We start from the raw sequence: 19,868 nt of genomic DNA, 5'->3' as shown, positions 1-19,868 counted from the left end.
CACAATGGCTCTGGATTGTTGTGGCCGAGTCACAACTGATTCATTTAAGGTCATCAACTTTCACAGTCAACATCAACGTCTGGCACAGTCTGTTGGACAGCTGTGTATGGACTACATGGTAACAGAGGCAATTCTAACTTTGTCTTCAACTGCAGACAGGGATGTAACGATACCTCACAATAAAACAACGATACATAAAAGGGACGATTCAAATCGATGAGATGAAAAGCAATACTGTTTTTAAACAGCAGAGGGCGCTATCTGCTTTTGGCTTCTCTTGTTTGAAGGCATTACATCTCTTGCGCCTGAATGGAGGCGTACATAAATAGTTAAACCATTGCAATTGCGATGCGCGCACGTGCATAAGGCACATCACAGTTGTAGTAGATAGTGAGGCAAATTAAGTGAAACACGTCAAGCTGCTACTGTTTTGTCTCTCGGTGCAGAAGGAAAACTTGCCATTCTTTGGTTTTTCTACGACTTATTTAGGAGAAATGTCCATCTGATGTCACTTTTGTGCAGCCCATAATCAGAGCAAAGAGTGCTCATCAGAGTCTGTAGCTGAGTCCCAATCCAGGGACCACATCCTGTTGTGTCAACTGCATGTATAGTGTTAGCAACGATGCTGCGGCGGCTAGGTGATCAAGGCTTAAGTTACGCAAGGCTGCTTTACAGTGAATGAACTCCCGTTACCAGCGACAGCTCGCCCGAGTGTTGGTTAACGCTTTGGCCACATAAATGGATCGTTGACAGAGTGGATGTGACGAGGAGTGTTTACTTTCAGCGGCTCCACCTGCAGTGCGCACAGAGCGTGAGGTTGTGTGTGTCACCAGGAAGTAGTACTCTTCAGCCTTCGTTTCCAAAAGTTACCGCCACCGAGCTGATCACGCTGATTAAACATACATTTGAACACTGTTAGAAACGGTAGATGAAATACCGTATTAATAATGCGACTGCAGTCCTCAAGCCTGTTTGTATTAATTTATAAAAGAAACGTGTCGCTCCACCTGAACTCTATTTTTTTTCCATTTCATTTTTCATGCTGATGTCAGTGTCGCTGAACCAAGTGTGGTAAAAGCAGGAGGGCACACTGCATTTATCTGGTATAATTTCCTTTTATTTCCTGTCCTATTTTATATATTGCAATAAATATCGCAGAACGAAGTTATTACAATGTAACTGTTACTAAAAAATTGTGCAGCCCTAAACTACAACCTCAAAATTAAAAAGCATTATTTAAATGTATATTTCTTTATAAATATTAGAAAATTGTTTTGTGAGGAAATCGTATCGTGATTCATGATTGAATCCTTAATTGAGTGTATCGTTACATCCCTAGCAGACAGGATTTGTTTTTGTAAATTGTTCATCAAATCATTTGTTCTTTAGGAATCGTATAGCACAAAATAAAATGCCAGTATATATATAAATGTCTATTTCACAACAGATCACGTTTGGAGCACTCACCTCTCTGTTCGCTCTCCACTCTGCAGGTTGAAAAGCAGCGAGGGGACGATCTTGTCCATGTGCTGAGGGTCCCAGATGTTCGCCTGCAGCTCATCGTTCACCGTCTTCCTCACCACGCCCTGCAGGCCTTTGATACCTGCCATGCGGATCCTGGAGGTAACAGACACAGACATCCTTTGACTGAATCTAAAAACGGACGCTTATATTTAGGAAATTATATTTGTCTTGTTTTTTAATTCTGTGTCCTTTAGTCTGGCTGTCACCTTTTAAATCTGCAAAGCTATATTTAAATGATCAAAGATGTCACTTACTTTGTCTATTTTCAGCAAATGACAACAAGATAAAACTCTCAATTTATTTAAGGAAAAGAAAAGATTGTCCAAAGGCAGCTAGAGTCCAAAAACAGACTCATTGAAGTCTGAATAATTCTGCCTCCAGCACAATCAAGCATCTGTCCACTCACTTGGTGCGGATGTCGGGGTCCTCGTAGCTTGAGTGGCACATCTCACTGAAGCGCGACACAAAGAAGTCATAACTGCGGTGGTACGACGGCGTATCTTCTTCTATGTTGGCAAACTTTACAAACTGAGAAGGAAGAGGAAGAAGAGGTTCATATTAATAAGTCTGCTCCTCAAAGGGCCCCAGTTTATTAAAAGTTTATTACAATTTGATTAAACACTCTGTAATGAAATAACCCCAAATCCCCGTGGTGAAAATCTCCTAAATTAAAGTCAAACAGTGACATAACATCTCATTAGGAGTGACAGCCACGGGGCACAGGGGGGGCTCTCCCACCGAGCCTCAAAATGTCACCATTTAAACACGCTGACATTTAGCTTCACAACACTCTCCAATTAATAAATTATGAACTGCATTTATTTAGAATCCAGATAGAGAGGATACAACCTGTAGTGATAATTATGTTATGAATATTCAGTGAGACAGAGGGTAATTAAAGTACATACAGTCCCCATTCAAAAACACAGGCTGGATCTGCTATTATGTAGGGATAAAAAGAGCATCTTAAACATCAAAAGACGCCTGTCGTGAATCTATTTCCTGTTTGCAAAATTAGTATCTGGAGCGGAGCTGAAATTAAATAAAGTGCCCTTGAGCAAATTAAATGAAGTGAAGCCATAACTGCTCTTGTGTAGCTGCTGCAGTAAATCGCTGCAGCACCTTGAAGCTGCCCAGTAATAACCAGCAGCTTCAAGGTATCAGTGTTTTTACTCAGCCTCTGCTGAAACGAACACTCTCCAAATCTGATTGAAAGCTTTAAGAAGGAGTCTAAAACCTGAGGCGATGGAGGGTGAGATTACAAACTCTTTTTTTTTTGTTGCAACCAGAGGCCTGCCCTGAAGTCTTTTCTCTCACAGCGCCATCCATAAAACTAACGGCTAGCTGGCAGAAGCACTAACTCAGGTGCTGATGTGTTGGAGAGCGGGCATGTGTGAGAAAAGGCTCTGCTGCAGTGAAAGGTTAAGGTCAGTGAAAAGTAGTGCGGGCGAGCTTGAGTCATGTGGTGATAAACTCTCTAATCCACACCTTTGTCCTCTCCCTGACACCAGTCTGTTTCAGATGATCCAAGGAGGGAAGCTGTCCTTTGTTGTTAATATCAGCGTCACGTCCATCTACAGTATCTATGAATGCAAAGCCTTAAATAAGCATATATTGCACAAATCCTCTCCTGGCGATTGTCGTAAATAGCCCTTTGATGCACATTTAATTACGCAGCACAGATGTGTGTGTGAGTGGATAAAGCGTATGGCCTTGCATTTGTCCTAAATACACGCCCATGAGAGTGCGCGAGAGAGATTGATAGCACGAAGATTACGAGCGCGAGGTTGGCGTGTCTCGTCAATCTGTGTAGATGACTGCGGAGCTTTGCAGAGAGTGTGGTGTGTGCAGCTAATCTGATTTCCTTTATACGTCCTCTGCTGACCCGGCGCTGAAAGCCGCTCCCCCTCATCAGACGATACTCATCACTCCCACTCCGTCTCTGTCCAACACTCTCCGGCTGAGCTCTGATTTCCTCAAATGCTAAACGCAGTGTTCCTCTCAAGGTTAGCATCTTTTTACTTCGTGCCATCACATCAGGGGAGTAAATGCGCCGTGTCAACTTTTGATTAGATAATACCTCTAAATCCACTCAAATGGACAGAATGTGATGCGGCAGAAAAGCTTAGAAACCGAGGCACATTAGAAACACATTAGTGAGCAACAGTTTGGGGATGTGGGTACTTAGCTGAATTTATCAGAAAAACAAGCTGCTTCTTGTGACCAAATATATACGGCTGAGTTATGTTTTTTGCTTATTAAATTATGTTTACAGCACAAAACTGTCTGAGAATGGCTACTGATGCAAACTGAAGCCATACATCAGGTCGGTAATTTTACTTTTACTTATGTTATGTTACTTTTAGTATGTTTTAAGTTATTCGCTACGTTTGTACATCTATCTGTTACTGAGTAAAATATCAATCTACAGATATTAAGAGCCAGAAAGAAAAACTGACTTGGACCAGACACCAATCAAAGGCATCGCATCAAAAACAGGCCAATTACATCAAAGTGTCATGCATCGGGACAAAACAGCGGTGCCGGTTGATGAGTCCAAAGCGACGATGGAAAGCTGCAACTACTAACCTGATGCATAACGTGAGAGAACCATGAATGGGACATGAGAGAGTTAGGAGGAAACACCACCTTTGACACAGACTGAAGGAAGTCTTTTGCTTAACCAGAACCAGCCGTTAGATCGCTCTCTTCAAAGCCACCAGACTCCATTAACAAAAACAGTCATTCTACCTGGCAGAACACAAGGCGTGCTGGTCTACCACTGCCTCGTTACACGCCGTAACACACGTTAGTTCTGAACCGAACTAACCCTATAAAACACCACACAATAACACAAACAAACTAACCGATTACGCAGCGGTAGGTAGACCGTCAGCAACTCCCGTGTCCTGCGAGGTAAATTTACTGTTTTTGTCAATGGAGTCTGGTGGCTATGAAGTGAGCTGTATAACTGCCGTTTCTGGTTAAACAAAGGATCTTACTCTTTGACAAAAGGTCCATCTCTTGTCATTTTGACACCAAAAGATGTAAACACAGGGCCCAGGTTTGAAAATAACAATGTTTCATGTTATTTCATTTGCACAGGATGTGTAAGGTCACATTGACAAAATGTGTTTATTATAAAAATCAGGGGGGTGGGAAAGTAACTTTTACTTTGAGTACTTTTTAACTAAGTTACTTTTAACTTTTACTTCATTTTTTTCACAAGTACTTAGACTTGATTACAATTTCAGTCAGAGTAACAGTACTACTAGTTGAGTAGAATCTTTCAGTACTCTTTACACCTCTGCTGAAAACTACTTTAAATGAAACCGTACAACTACATATTTAATTGCAATTTTTCAGTTATCATATTGTTGTTATTCTGTCGATTTCATAACTGCAAAACCATAAAACTAGTAAAATAATCCTTCAAACTCACAGAGTTGGTCCCAAGGATCTGCAGGCTGGGTTTGTCTGACTCCAGCAGCTTGCGCACCATCTTGAGGAAACTCTCCACAAACAGGTTGATGCTCTGACAGTGGCAGGCCATCAGCAGCTGGTCCAGGGCTTCCATGGCTATGCACACATACCTGAAGAGGAGGGGAGAGAGACACGAAGACATCTGGATAGCACCGCTAATTAAAGCATATATTCTGAACGTCTAACCGCACACAGCAATAGAAATCAAATGTTATAATCTCTGCCAGACAAACTCTGGAGATTCGAGTTATTGAACAGATTTCAGCAAGACTCTGCCAAGCGTAAATGTAATCTGTACAGGCTGCTTGCATTGGCGAGAATCCTCACAGTGCGTCCCAGGCATGAGTCATCAAAGACAACAACTTCTGTGGTATATAAGTTAGTACAGAGCGTACAGAAACATCACCTCGACAACCTAAACAACCTGCCTCCCACTCCTGTCTGATAGATACTTTGCACAAAGCAAGAGCACAATCCTACTTGGTGTATTAGCTTAAATTTAGCTGCATTTAAAAGCAGTGAAGCTACTGTGTTCAAGAGAATAAACATTACTCAAAATGAGCAAACAGAATCTGTCAGGGAGCTTCAATGTTTCCTCCAGAGACTTTTTTTGAATGTCGCTGACAGGTGATGCTCACCCGTATCTGTGTCGGGCCACATCCCTCGACAGTCTCTCAGACAGGTACGCTCCGATACGGTCGAGCTTCTCCGGAGCTGACAGGGCGTAGAACGTCAGCTTCTCCATGTTGGCCTTCACCAGCCCATCCTTGGAGGGGGTCAGACACAGATAGAAAGAGAGAGGGGGGGGGAAACAAGGAAGAAAAATAAGATAGGGTCTCATTCATATGGTTCATAGGCATTTTACTGACAACAGAGTAAATACAGGAATGTTAAATTAATTTCCTTCTCCAAAGCTATTCCACAAACATGTCAGAGCTATATGGCTTCAATGCTATAGTATGTGTAGTGTAGTGCGTCCTTCAGCCACAAAACCACAACCGTAAGAGTTTAAGTAGATCACTAAGTTTCATACTCCTACTTTCCCCCTCGACCTACTTCACTGCACTTCAACATGTCTGCTCAGGGGGAGGAGAGGGCTAAAAAAATACCTAAAGTCCTTTGAGATTCAGTGTATGTTCAGAAAAGAGCCAACACATGCCGTAGGACATCTAAAACAAACTGAGTAGGGTCAGTACTGGAAACTGTAAAAAGATAAGGTTTAGTGAGACTGTAGTGTGGCGGACACACGAGGACAAGAGGGAGAATGAACTCCGGGAACTCTGTACACAGCATGCAGGGCAGAGTGGCTCTAAAAATACTAACTGTGATAACTGGGCGGAGTATCATTCATCATTTACAAAGAGGTCCAGCAACAGAAAACAGTCCTTTTTTCTTTTGTCTATTTTCCAACTATGAGGATGATCAAAATAAGATCAAAATGGGCTAATTTTATGGGGCCATTTTGCCTTTATTAATAGGACAGCTGAAGAGAGACAGGAAGTATGGGGAGAATAGAGTGGGGCATGACATGCAGCAAAGGGCCGGGGGCGGGAGTCAAGCTTCTGGCTGCTGCATCGAGGACTGTGGCCTCTATATATGGGTTGCCTGCTCAACCAACTGAGCTAAACCCATGCACAGTTCTTTAATTATTTGAGTGTCGTCAAGCGGCAGATAACTTTTCAGTGGTCTCATGAGAGGATTCTTAAAATAACATCAGTGCAGATGCTGAGCTCTAAAGTTTTAAATATCTCACAGATCAACTATGAAAGCTTTAGTTCAGACTGTCTGCTTTGCTCTCCTCTGTGCATTTCTTATGTGTTTCACAATTCTTTAGTTTAAGAGAGACAATGTGGTAGCCCATTTGTACGCAGCTGAATTCTGCCTGTGCAGCATTTTGATAGGTTGCCCTGTCATACAGAATAACATCACTAAAGGAGAATGGGTACAAGCAGGAGATGCACGGCGGTGCAGTGGTTAGCGCTTTCGCCTCACAGCTCTAGAAGGCTCCTAACTCGGACCGTGCTTCCGACGAAGCGGGCCTTTCTGTGTGGAGTTTTCATGTTCCCCCCATGCATGCTTGGGTTCCCTCTGGGCACGCCGGCTTCCTCCCACAGTCCAAAGACATGCTCATTACATTCAGCGGTGACTCTACACTGCACGTAGGTGTGGGTGTGAGCATGAAAGGTTGTCTGTCTCTATGTGTCAGCCCTGTGATTGACTGGCAATCAGTCCAGGGTGTAACCCCGCCTCTCGCCCAATGACGGCTGGGATAAGCTCCAGACCCCGCGACCCTGTACAGGATAAGCCGTATACATAATGGAAGGATGGATGGATGGATGGGTACAAGCACGACAGATTAGCCTATTGCATTTTAAAAGGCTCTAATACGAGGTGAAGTGAATTCCTGTACAATTTCAAGGAAGCTGGAATCTGTCCGAGTTGTGCACCATCTCAAACGAGCCTCACATCTTATAAGTTATAGTGATACTATTCAAAGAGTAAAGCAGCACTACAAGCACCTTGCTAAAGTAGCATGAGGTTCTGTCAGTAGCTCCATGTCCACAGCCTTGATTAGCCGTTTTCACAGCAGATATTTTGACATGTTAAAGCAGCACACTGGTGTATTTGACAACATTAACAATGGCGGCCTCATTCATCTAAAGACTTTCCAGGTCCTCGGCTTTGCTGTTGTGCAAACCCACTCATCAGAATGGCTTCCTGGCACACCTTAATGAAATGGGGGCCCAGCTAATGGTATTAGATGCTTTTCTTGCAAGAACGAGTCAAAATGTCTGCAGTTTGGAAGCAGCTTATTGCTCCCATCGGAGGGTAGTTTTAGCAGTCAGCACCGGGCGACAGCTCGGTTTTCTGTCTGCTTCTCTAAAGCATCTTGTGGCTGGAACCCATTATCGATCCCTCAGACAAACTTTGGCAGCAAGCTATAAAACAACACTCAAGTAGAAAAGCTTATTTTTTGTTTTTTTGTTCATTAGAGGGGGATCGTTTTCCAGCTCCATAGGCTCAACGTCCAGGCTTCTGAGGTGTAAATAAAGGAAGTCACAGACGCTCTTTGTAGTTTTATATCCAACCCTTAATGTACACTACTGTGGGGGCAATTTGTGTGTGATGGACACGCACAGGGAGGGAATACAGCTTACTTTTAAACACTGCACCTTACCTCCAATTATCTGGGAAACACTGACAAACAGTACATGTTTACACGCACGCTCCCACTGTGTGACACAATTTACAGTAAGTGATATCAGGAGAATTCATTACTCCCAAGCGCCTGGGATACCGCTAGTCACAGCAGCTTGGAGCCAAACTTAGAAGCTGTTTTTGGGAGCCGTACAAGCAGGGGCACATACACACACACATTACACGGGGAAATGAGGTCTGTGTGTGCTAGTATGTCCCTTGTTTTTCAGGTTTGGCCAGAGATCTGACAGGTAAAGTGGGTTACTGCTGCAGCACAGAGGCACCAAAGTTGCAGCTCCTTCTTCTCAGCCCAAATTAATTCTCTTTATGACTCATCTCTATCAGATCTCAGAGAAAAATGAAGCAAAGATGATGTCTTTGGTTTGACACCGACAGCTTTGAAGATGATATGGAGGCGTAGCAACGCTTCCTTATCATCTGTACCTCACTATATTTCATTATAACGCTATGTTTATATTTACCACCAATGGACTACATATGGAAAGCCACAGCAGATTATTACTCACAGTTACCGACAAAAACAACTGACCAAACTGAACAAATGCATTAGCGGGATCAACACAATCATACAGACTACAGGGGAATAGTCATCAAGTTCAGACAGGAAGCAGACAGTGTCGAGTTTCTCACCTCCGGGTCTTCTGGGAAGATGTTGTCTACTAGTCTCTTGTACCGAGGCCTGAGTGCCCCGCAACAGCCGCAAACCCCTGAAGAAGAAGAGAGACGAGGAGGGAGGAGGGAGACAAAAACAAAGAGAGAGAAGGAGACGGTCAATTAGACTTCAGAGGTGTGACAGAAGACAGAAAAGTAATAACAACAAAGTCAAAAGTAAACATGGCTTCTTTCTCATCCGTTCTCTGCTGTGGGACTATCCATCTGTGTAATAATAATGCGTGTCTTAATGAAAATCTGAATCAGAGTCCCTGAGTAAGAAATTTGCCTTGGTTTGTTGGTGCATACAATAAACAGAGAAAATGATGTGGGTAAAGAAATAAACATAAATAAGCATTGAAATATGAAAAAAATGCAATTAAAAAACCAAAACATATGTAGTAAAATAAATGTTTTTATGCTCCTGCAAATTCATGCATGTTCAACCAATTTTCTCGACCAATTGCAACTTTTCTGTATCCTATTTCCCCGAGTGCATGAAGTCATTTAAGTCACCAAACTTATTTCTTTGATATTCAAATGATGTTTCTGCAGTGAAGCAGACAGCTGATCAGTGTGACCGTCTGTCTTTCATGAGCTCCCTAATCCGGCCTCGAACTACAATGCTCATTAAGGAGACTCTATACAGTGAGTGCGTAATAATAAATCCAATACTCCATGTCTTATTGTGATCATCTATCAATGTTTCTGTGCTGAAACGTAGCAGTCCACTTAGCCACTTAGCTTAAATAGTCATTGTTCGGTGAGATCATTCCGTCACTTATCAGTTGTTTTACTGCTGCAGCAGCCGAATTAACGAGCAGAACAGCGTAAATGTAATAAATAAGGTGTAGATTCTCCTTTGCACATGTGGATAGCATTGAATGCGCATGTGCAGCGCGAAATGAGCATTTCATGACTGTAGTAGCTTTCCATTTTAAACATTTCATTTTGCGTCTTGTTACAGAAATCAATTTCCAAAGACCAACAGCTCGCTTAGCCAATAGATGACTATCACAGTGAATGTGAAACGTGTTAAATAGGAAAAAAAGCCTCAAAACACAGCAACTTGCAATGCAACTTTTATGAAAAAAAAGCTGCAGCAAAAAACAATCAAGGAAAAAGTGGCAACATCCTGGAGGGACTAGCAAAAGTTGTTCTCATGGTAGGATTAGAGACGGTACATACTGTACATAAGGGCGTACAAAGGGTTAAAATATGAAGTGGCTCTGATTACTCACTCAATGAACCTCGTGACAGAACAGTCAAGAGCCTGTGATATACAGCACAGCTTCTGAGGTTGTGGTTTGAAAAAGAAGTGATGAGAAGTAAGTCATAGAGAATAAAGACTAAGCAAAGTATGCGTAGGTGTCTAACTGTGAAAGTGACAGCTTATTGGCTAATAAAATACTAATGGACGAGCAGGTGCTGACAATAGTCTCGTCAGTATTACTGTTCGGGCCCTTAAAAATAAACACACACATCGTTAATTTTATTAGGCGCTTGTTTGTTTAGCTGGCTGTGACAGGTAAAAACGAGCGGCTGAAGAGTGGAGGAGATTCATGGGGAGCTACAGGACAGACAGACAGAGCTCAATTGACAATACAGCAGTTTGGCTATATGACGGTAACTGTGAAGAAAGCCAGACATGTGACGAATGTGGTCACAAGGCGATTACAGTCACAACAATGATCCTCAGATAATAACATGAACACACACACATGCACACACTGTCTGTCTGTAAAATGAATGAGTCTAGCCTTGAACAGAAACACTGAACTGTGATTTTTTTCTGACTTTGCATTGAGGAGACGAGGCAGCATACAGAGGGAGAGAGAGCCGGATTCTGATTGGCTGAGAGAATTCAGCAGTGGTGAGTCATAAGGGGAACTTGGGAGAAGAGGGAGAAACGGGGGGGAAAAAGGGATAACCTCCAAAATCCCCAAATAAATCCTTTTAACCCTTCATCGAGCTCTGCATGACAATTATCGTCTTCCTGCTCACATAAAACACGGATGTGCGAGATTAGGAGGCACAAAAGCTCCTGAAGAAAGTAGGTCATTGTGCTGTAACCAGTGCAGTCAAGTTTAATGAAGAATGAGATGGCCGGACAGTCCGACACACGGGCAAAATAATCTGCAAAGAAACAGCTTTTCTTCTTTCCTTCCTCCCTCCTAATGTCAGTTTCCTTCCCTCCATTCACCCACAGGAGAAATGTTTCATTATTCATTATTTTACTTACACAGATTGAAGCCTTTTTTTGCTGAGCTGACCCTACCTCACAGTTTACTGTAGCAAACATACAGTAGATTCTGTCTTGAGCCTGGAAACCAGGATCACACATTTAATCTTTTTATTGCACCATAAATGTATAAGAAGTGTTTCACTAACACGATACAGGCAGCAGCGAGCCTCGTGTTCACACTATGAGGCACCAAGCCTCCTCCAGAGAGCTAGATGGCCCAAACCAGCTGTCAGATTGTATCAAATGTCCCAAAAAATTCATCACAAAACCCTTTTTTCTCAGCTGCCACGTGCCTGACTAGCAAATGGACATGATGAGCCTGACAATAGCAGCAATTCGCAGGACACATGAACAAGTTACAGTTGATTTCCCAGTGATGTACAATATATAATAATATGAAACAAATGGCAAAGGATGTCAGGGTGAGGAAAAGCCTGACACTGCAAAGATAAATTCAATATATAACAAGGTTGCCACTAACAATTTCCACTACCCCTAGATCTGTTAACTACTCTATTGATTAATCCATTCATCTTCAAGTCTATAAAAGGACAAAAAGAAGTGATAAATCAGGTCACAACTTCCTGGAGCAAAAGGTGTTTTGTTTTGTCAGACCAACATCCTCAAACGTACAGATATTAAGTTTACTGTCACATGCAGAAAAGCTGCAGACGCTGGAAAATGCAGTTTCTTCCTCTAAGTAAAAAATCAGTTCAACATGGATTTAATCAGTTGCTGATTGTTTTGTTTTTCATGTGTTTGCAGTTCTACAGAAGAAGGTCGTGCGTACTGATGTTCCGCACGAGAGCATAGTCTAGTCGTCAAGGTAACGCACTCTCAGAATGTTGCAGTTTGTTGGGAAAAGGCGCACATTGGTCCGACTTTCCACGACTCCACCAAACCCGACTGGACGCGTCAAACTCGAACAACTCCATCCGACAAACACAGACTGTTGGTTCACACTGACCCGACAGTTGGTCACTATAAGAGAGGCTTCTCCAAGCACAAAGGCACCTTGAGTGAGGCGATTAATCAAACACATGAGCCAAGGCAGTGAAACAACTCGTAACTGTAACCTTAAAAAAAACAAGGACCAAAACACAGACAAATGCGGGTGCTGGTTTAGCTAGTTGGCGCCCCACATATAGAGGCTATAGTCCACAACACACTGATCGCAGGTTCGTCTCCCAGTCTGCCGATCATTTGGTCGCCATCCTACACTCTCTCCTCTCAACAATTCCTGCCTCTCTTCAGCTATCCTATAAAAAAGGCAAAAGCCAAAAAAAGAATCTTAAAAAAAAACAAAGAAAACACAGACGGATGAACCGACTGCTGAGTCTAAAATTCCCACGTTCCTTTCCAAATTTGTTATCATCATGAGACAGAAGACACACAAGAAACATACAACTCTAACAACGCCATCCTCCACAAACACACCAAAAAACACATCCACATCTTGGCACAACCGTGAGGTAAGGAGCCACATTGTCTGGATTTTGAGTGAATGCAGCTGATGCCATACTTCTTCCTGCCTCAGAACCTCAGCGAAGTAGCCTGGCCGCTACGTTTTTTATAGCATCACAGCTTTTATTTCATGAGAAATCTCAGGTGGTCCTCTCTTCCCCTGTTGGCTTCAGAGTGAAGTGTTCAGGCCCAGTTAAAACGCTAAAGCAGGGCCAGCATTGTGTGTGAAGTACAGTGGCTGTGGATGAGAGGGGAGTTGGTGATTTTGTTTTTACTACGGCTAAAATATCTTTAGGGGACGCCAAAAAGTTGTAGGCAGAAAAAAACTCCCCATAAAAGTTTATATGTAATATTCCAAACGGAGAACCAACAGGAAACATTTGGGGTTTTGCCCAAGCATACATAAATATCTGTACAGGAGGAGCTGAGTCCTGTGCAACCTTCTCCTCCTCCTGTATTCACTTGCCTTCTCGTATGTTATCATTGAGCTACACCTGGGAGGAGGGCAGTCAGCACATGCAGGATGTCTTTGAAAAGCCTTTTAGTGAAAGGCATCTTTAGTGTTTAAACCACTTAAAGGCCCGGCTGCTTCCCGGCCTCTCTCTCTCTGCTCTCTTAAAGTTGTGCTGAAGTCCACAGCAGGAGCTCTGCTGGAGCTCAGGCTTATCTCTGAGAGCTGTGTGTCTATTCATAGTGCCGCTCCTCCATCACTTCAAACACTAATGAGGCCTCTGCACCCCTCTTCCTCTCCCTCCCTACATCCCTCTGTCCGTTCCTCCTGCACCCACCGAACCTCCTCTCCACTACCTTCTCTCACCCCGTCTCGGTGTTGGCCCGGGGCCTGCGTGTAGGAGTCGCCAATGAATTAATGAAAAAGCAGCAGCAGGTCCCATGTGTAGAGAGGGAAAAAGGGTGGAGGACAAAGAGTGACAGGGACACAGGCAGCGGAAGAAAAAGAGACAGAAGATGGAGGTGTGATGGGGGAGGTGGACTGTGATGCACAGAGTGAGTCACAGATTAGTGCTACTTATTGCATCTTGTCTGTCCAGCACAAATCTGTCCTGTCTTCTCCGTCCGCAGAAGAGGGAGGAGATTATTGAGAGGAGGAGAGGGCTAACAAGGAAAAGTTTTTTTTGACTTCAGTCGTGCCGAAAAATCACCTCAGAGGATGCAGCGATTTACATATTCTCCTTACGAGCTTAGGACTTCAAAATGTGCTGCAAAAACCAGGTATCTGTAGGGAATGGCTCCAGCTGCCTCAACAGTAAGAGAGCTGTTTTGTGTCTCTGCTGTTGGTAATGACGGGTTAGTGTGGAGAAAGCTAACAGAGAGCAGCCAGGTGGGTGTAAAAGAAGAATTCCGATGACAGCGGTGAAAAAGCACACATAGGGGGGTCTCACGACATCCACCCACTCTGCATGGCAAGCTGACAACACATTTAGGGGCTGCACAGCAAGTTCCTTAACGGCTGCACAAATAAACCCACACACACTGGGGAGACTAAGACAGAGGAACAATGAATTACAGGTTGTTGGTAGACACTGAATCGAGGGTGGACATCTCTCTGAAGCGCGGGGAGTTTGGAATCTTGCCAGCCTGTGTTATCTCTCGTTTCACTGATTGGATGCTGATTTATGTGTACACATGTGTGGGGTCTACACCTCTCCAAACACCACAGCCAATCACAATGCTATTTTTATCCACATAACAATGGGCCGGTACATTAACAGATTAGACTGTCCATTTCACCCTGGATGACAGCTTAACGCTTCCACTATGGAGTGAGGAAGAGAGAGAGAGGAGGGGGTAGAAAAAACGGCATGCTTAAGTGACAAATGACACCGCTCTGAAAGACATGATTGTGCATGATAGTACTTAAAAATAGGGGTTCACGATATTGGATTTTTTGCCGATATCCAATATGTCGATATCCTCCTTTTTGCCGATTTCGATCTCTTATTGTAGTGGCCAAAAACTGGCATACCGCAGACATCTTGCACCCTTCTTTACACTTGATGGAAGAGGTCATGTGTCTGATCACTCACGTTTCTGAGTGCACCTGAATGCAGCATCCCCCTGAAACAGTTAGGGAGACATGTCCGGACTTGTTTACTGCACCTACTACGGACACATCACTGACAGACTCTTTTTATCGTGTGCGTCCATGAATATGTAAGTTAACTTTGCACTGATGTTTATGTTACACTCTGTTAGCGTCGGCTTTGGCCGCGAGTGTATAATCGGCGTGTTTGATGTTGTTAAGTCCGGTAACATGACGAGAATGTGAGCTAACTGTTAGCTGGTTAAAGAGTTGTGAAAGTTGTTTAACTTCTGTTCATTGGCTCGAGTTTCTGAGACTTTTCAGTCTTTATTTGTATATTGTTGATAGCGCACACTCGTGCCGAGTTAATGTCGTAGTTTCACGTCAAGCTTTTTTAGGGAATCAGCGAGCATTTAGGCAAAATTAAAGCGTTGATTTTTTATCAGCGGAAACTATCGGCAGAAAAATTACATATCTGCCGATGCCGATACGTCAATTTCAAGCCATAATCTCCAGATACTGATAACGATTATATCAAGCATGCCTACTTAAAAAGACACACAAACACAGTCAAGTGTTAATTGGAGTACTGCTTTATATTACCACTGGACGAGAGCACACAACATACCAAAAACTTCTGTGTTAACTGAGACGAGAAAATCCCGAAAAAGGGATGAAGTAGTCAAACTTATGGCAATAACACACACACATGGTAGTGTGTGTGTATGTGTGTGACAAGTAGCTCATCGCATCTTGCAGTGTCATATCTGCACCTGCTGTCCAAATGCTGCTCTGTTGTACCCACTGTCACGTGGCTGACAAGACAAGTAGAGTAAATATAGTCCTGACGGCCCGCAAGGAGAATATCAAACACACTTTGGATCTTTGTGCGTTCGGGTGTGTGTATTTTTGTGTGGTTGTGTCTGCAGACACAACCGTCAATACACATTAGGACCTCACCTTCACCTGGGGTCATGCAAAGTGCTGGTTTCACAACAGGCACATCCTCAAGCACACAAAAGCAAACACACGTGCTGATCTACTTGTACCAAATACATGACACTTGTCAGGATGTTTCCAAAGCATGCTGCCCTTCAGGGGTGTCATTACATAAGAGGGAAGAGGGGGGGGAGACACACAGACCAAGTCCTGCTATTTTTGCATCAGCAAACAAGGAAGGATGAGACATCTTTAAACGGTTGATTCACACATTTAAATGCAAGCGCACACAGAAGAGTATACAAACACGGTGAGAACAAGACAAGAGGCGAGGAGAGTGTAAGCAAACAGCGAATGATGAGGACGGCTGATTCAACAGCAGGCCAACATGCACAGAAGCTGCCGCTCAATGAGCTGAGGAGACGAGGAGAGGAGGAGAGCATCGTGGAGAAGAGGCTTAAAGCATTAGGGAAAGCGTGACAAAGAGTAAGAAATGTGAATATTCATCTCTCAGGCGTGCGGAGAATGACAGCTGTTCAAATGTGTTGCTTATATATACCCACAACGTGAATCTATCCCACACGTCTCCTTCATGGAGGAGCCATATCTATTTGGAAAATATCTTGAGGCTATTCACACACAAACATATATACGGAATATTTTCAGCCATAAAGCCACGTGTAATATCTCAAATTCAAAGCACACAGTGTGGGCGGTTGTTATAATGCCAGTGACACACTGATGTGCAGACCCAGCTGCCTACAAATCCTCATGACACCAGGCCGTTGCGACACACACTACGAATCACATTCAAACAGGCATTGAATCTGAGCGACGACGGACTCAAGCCCGGAGCACCAATTCCAAACTGAAGCTCAAGAAAAGTGAGCTGCACGGTGAAGCCAAACTGAGCCTGATCCTTCAGCGAGGAGCATCTGTTGTCAGTTCATTAGCCTTAAAATACTTTTTCCGTCGATAGTCTAAACCCAAAGCAAAGATAGCTACATTTTTAATTAGCGCTAATCAATGAGCCGTATATCAACACCCAGTGACACCAGAGCACCAGTAGACGATAACGCCAACGGCATTTTGTCAACATCTGAAAATATACCAGAAAACATTTTCACTTTAAAAGAGGAAATACTCCTTTTCCTGTTTACAAGGAAGCATGAATTTAAAATGCGAATTTAGCATCTGCACGACACGCTTCATAACATCTCAGAGTCTATCACAGATAATACTTAACTGAATTTGGTAACTGCAGAGACTGTTAGCACACTGATAGAAGAATAGATGTCAAATTAGAGCAAAAAAGTATCAATTACCAAAGAATAACATCCTGAAAGCCATGTCTCCTCGTTAGCAAATCTAATTCAATAGAGCAGTATCCTTGTAAGAGTCCAAGTTCCCATAATGTGCTTTTAGGAGATCTAACAGTCTAGTGACAGCAGGAGTCTATGACACAAACGCTTAGGGCAAAAATGTGTTTGTAGAATGCAGGAAAACTGGCTGAACGCTGCATGCTTCACATAACGAGCATGCTTACACAGCCTAAAACAAACACGCAAATAAAGAGTGACTGTTATTCTTACCGTACATCGCTCCTGGTGTTGGAGTCCCTCACAACAGACGCTTATGTTTCCTTAATGCAGCTTCAGTCGCTCATACAGACACACTGCTGTGCCGAGAGGCACTGGAAACAGACACAAACACACGCTCGCACACACAGCCTCACCACTCACTCTGGCATGAATGCCTGCACGTGTGCTTGGAGCTAAAATGCGCACCGTGATTGGTGCAGAGGCTGGCTTGATGCAATGAATTACACACACTCTCCCTGCCGTGGAGACATACACGCACACACACACACAGAGGCATGTACACACGCGCACAAAAGGGGGCTGAGAGGCAACGTCAGAGAGAAGCGTGCCGTGATGACCTTGGATTTTCCCGTTCGTCTTCTGCAACAGCGCTCCTTCTCAAGGGGGCAGTGCAGCTTTTCACATGCAGGCAGCCGCAAATACAAACACACCCGCCTCACTTCTAATCATTTCTCTCAGTTGCAGGGAAAGAAACGGGGGGGGAGTGAGAGAGAGAATAAGACAGAAATGTGCACCAGAGGGATAGAAAGGGAGAAGACCTCCCACCCACGCAATCTCCTCTTCTCCCTCTCTCTCCACCCCCTGCCAGCCTATACTCTCTCCCTCCTCTCCGTCATTAATCTTCCCGTGCTTGCTGCTTTACTTACTGTCAGTTTTTCCCTCAATGCTTATGCAACTTTCTTCCATATTTTCTTCCTGGCCCTGTTTTCCCCCTTTCTTTTTTTTTTTTCTCAGAGTTGGAAATTTTGCTCAAGCATCCACAATGGCTGCCTAGTGGATACCTCAAATATAACAGCCATTTATATTTTAATCTGTCTTTTTTCTATGCAAATAAATTGCAGAAAAATTGTGGTTTTATTACCATGTTTACCAGCATTTGCATTTCAAAAGGCTGGAGCAATGCAAAACTGTGTGAAATGATCCTTTCCCAGGGTTTGCTGCTTCCCTACCAGGCTTTATTTTGCAGAACTGTGGTGCATGAATATAATTACATTCAGGTGCTGGCTCACCCCTCTCAGGTGGCTGAATTTCTTTCCTGCACATCAACAACGTTTTTAAATCAATTTATTGCTTTCATCTAAATTACCACACAGCCATAACTGTAAAACACAAAAACACAGATATGATGCTCAGTTTATTGGCTCTAACTGCAAGCTGGAGGTGATGATGCTGCAGTGTCCCTTTAAATCAGTATAAGGTGCTTTAATTCAAGTAATTGCCATATCAAGTGTTCTGGTTCATATTTTTCATTAATTCAAAACAATGTCTTAATGTACTAATTTTCAACAATCAGTATTTCTTAAGTGGTTTTGGAAACATCTAAGATAGAACCCACACGTGCTCTGACAGGAAGCTAAAAACCACTATAAATCCTGTTTTTGCAATTGCCCAAAGTGCTCAGCTGAAATTGATTGCGCAAGGAGAAGAGAGCGGGCTTCATTAGGACTGGTTTAATGGATTAAAGATGGTGTTGTTCTCAAATGGGCGACTAATAAAATCATGTTCAGACATGGCTCTTTGGGCTGCGTCCTTACACTGCATGATGCTAACATACGCTCAATTTCACTGCAGCTTGCAGAAGGTGTATTTACTCAATTAATTCATCTTTACACTTACTATACATTTCCTTTGTTTTTACTCGACTTGAATAATAGCAGCCTTGTGAAAAATGACTGTTTGTGAACAATCTACAATCAAGCTTTGTGCTCCTCACTCTCCCATGCCAGAGTCCTGATTGCTGGCATGATCAGCAATACTCCCTGCGAAGCTAAATGCCTCTCTTTGTGACGGTAGAACAAACATTTCTCTTCTCCAACAAAGAGCGTTTACGTATTTAATGTTTTATTGATCAGTCAGCAATAAGGAAGGAAGTAATAAAAAAATGCACGTACTGAAATGTCCATTTAATCAACAGTGATCGGCAGCAAACTGTGCCAAGTGCCAATCACAGCCAATTTTCCTTTTGGAAGTGGATTATTCAAGCGCTCAAGCACCCTCTACAAACTGTGCGATAAGATGAATCAGTTTTACGGGGCAGGAACCAGCAAAAAGCAAGTCGAAAACACGAAATAATTCCATTCCATTAAATATTTTCATCAGGCATCATTGAACCATACGGAAAAAGGCAACTTTCAAGAGAAATAATTCTGTTTATGCGATTTATAAACAGAGAAGGAGCCAGACAGAGAACAGAGGAGTTGGTGTTTGGTCACTTACCCTTGCCAATGCGATGGTCCAGAAGGGTACGACAGTCCAGTGCCAGCCTCTGAGAGGCCGGGACATCAGGCACAGGCAAGGGCATGGCAGGCAAACAAACACGCAACAGTCCACAGATACACACTGCTCCGTTTCAGAAACACAGAAAAACGCCTAACCACAGCCAAGAAAAAGCAAACCGGTGATTTTTGGTAAGAATGATTTAAAAAAACGTTTGAAAAAAAGACTGCCAACTCTTAAAAAAATAATCTGCTAGTTTCACAATTCCTTGAGAGATCGTCTCCAGGTGCAAAAATAAACTCACTCACTTGCAACAACTTCCCAGTTTGGTTGCAATAAAAACTAGACACATACACAGACGTACACTTTTCCTCAGTCAAGCCTTAAAAAAAGCCACTTCAAACTTCTCTTTAAAGTCCCACACTAGAAAAAACTCACAAGGAGTGCCTGATGAACACCAACTTGCATGTCCCTGTCTTGAGCC

At 43.2% G+C, this 19,868-nt stretch overlaps 1 protein-coding gene across 1 annotated transcript in view; it reads right to left on the bottom strand.

Moving 5' to 3' along the window:
• Positions 1–19,478, bottom strand: part of LOC138584980 (protein EFR3 homolog B) — a 31,161-nt gene extending 11,683 nt beyond the window's left edge. The window contains exons 1-6 of the mRNA XM_069657189.1: positions 19,385–19,478; positions 8,857–8,933; positions 5,646–5,773; positions 4,967–5,117; positions 1,931–2,052; positions 1,468–1,617 (exon numbers count right to left, since the gene is read on the bottom strand). Coding sequence (XP_069513290.1) covers positions 1,468–1,617; positions 1,931–2,052; positions 4,967–5,117; positions 5,646–5,773; positions 8,857–8,933; positions 19,385–19,469 — 713 coding nt within the window. The 5' untranslated portion in view covers positions 19,470–19,478. The remainder of the gene's footprint in view (positions 1–1,467; positions 1,618–1,930; positions 2,053–4,966; positions 5,118–5,645; positions 5,774–8,856; positions 8,934–19,384) is intronic.
• Positions 19,479–19,868: the final 390 nt, after the last annotated feature.

Source organism: Semicossyphus pulcher, unplaced genomic scaffold (assembly GCF_022749685.1).
Source record: "Semicossyphus pulcher isolate SPU_LCO1_2020_fin unplaced genomic scaffold, fSemPul1.0.p SCAF_11, whole genome shotgun sequence".
Lineage (NCBI taxonomy): Eukaryota > Metazoa > Chordata > Actinopteri > Labriformes > Labridae > Semicossyphus > Semicossyphus pulcher.
This window is presented reverse-complemented; position numbering and strand designations above follow the sequence as displayed.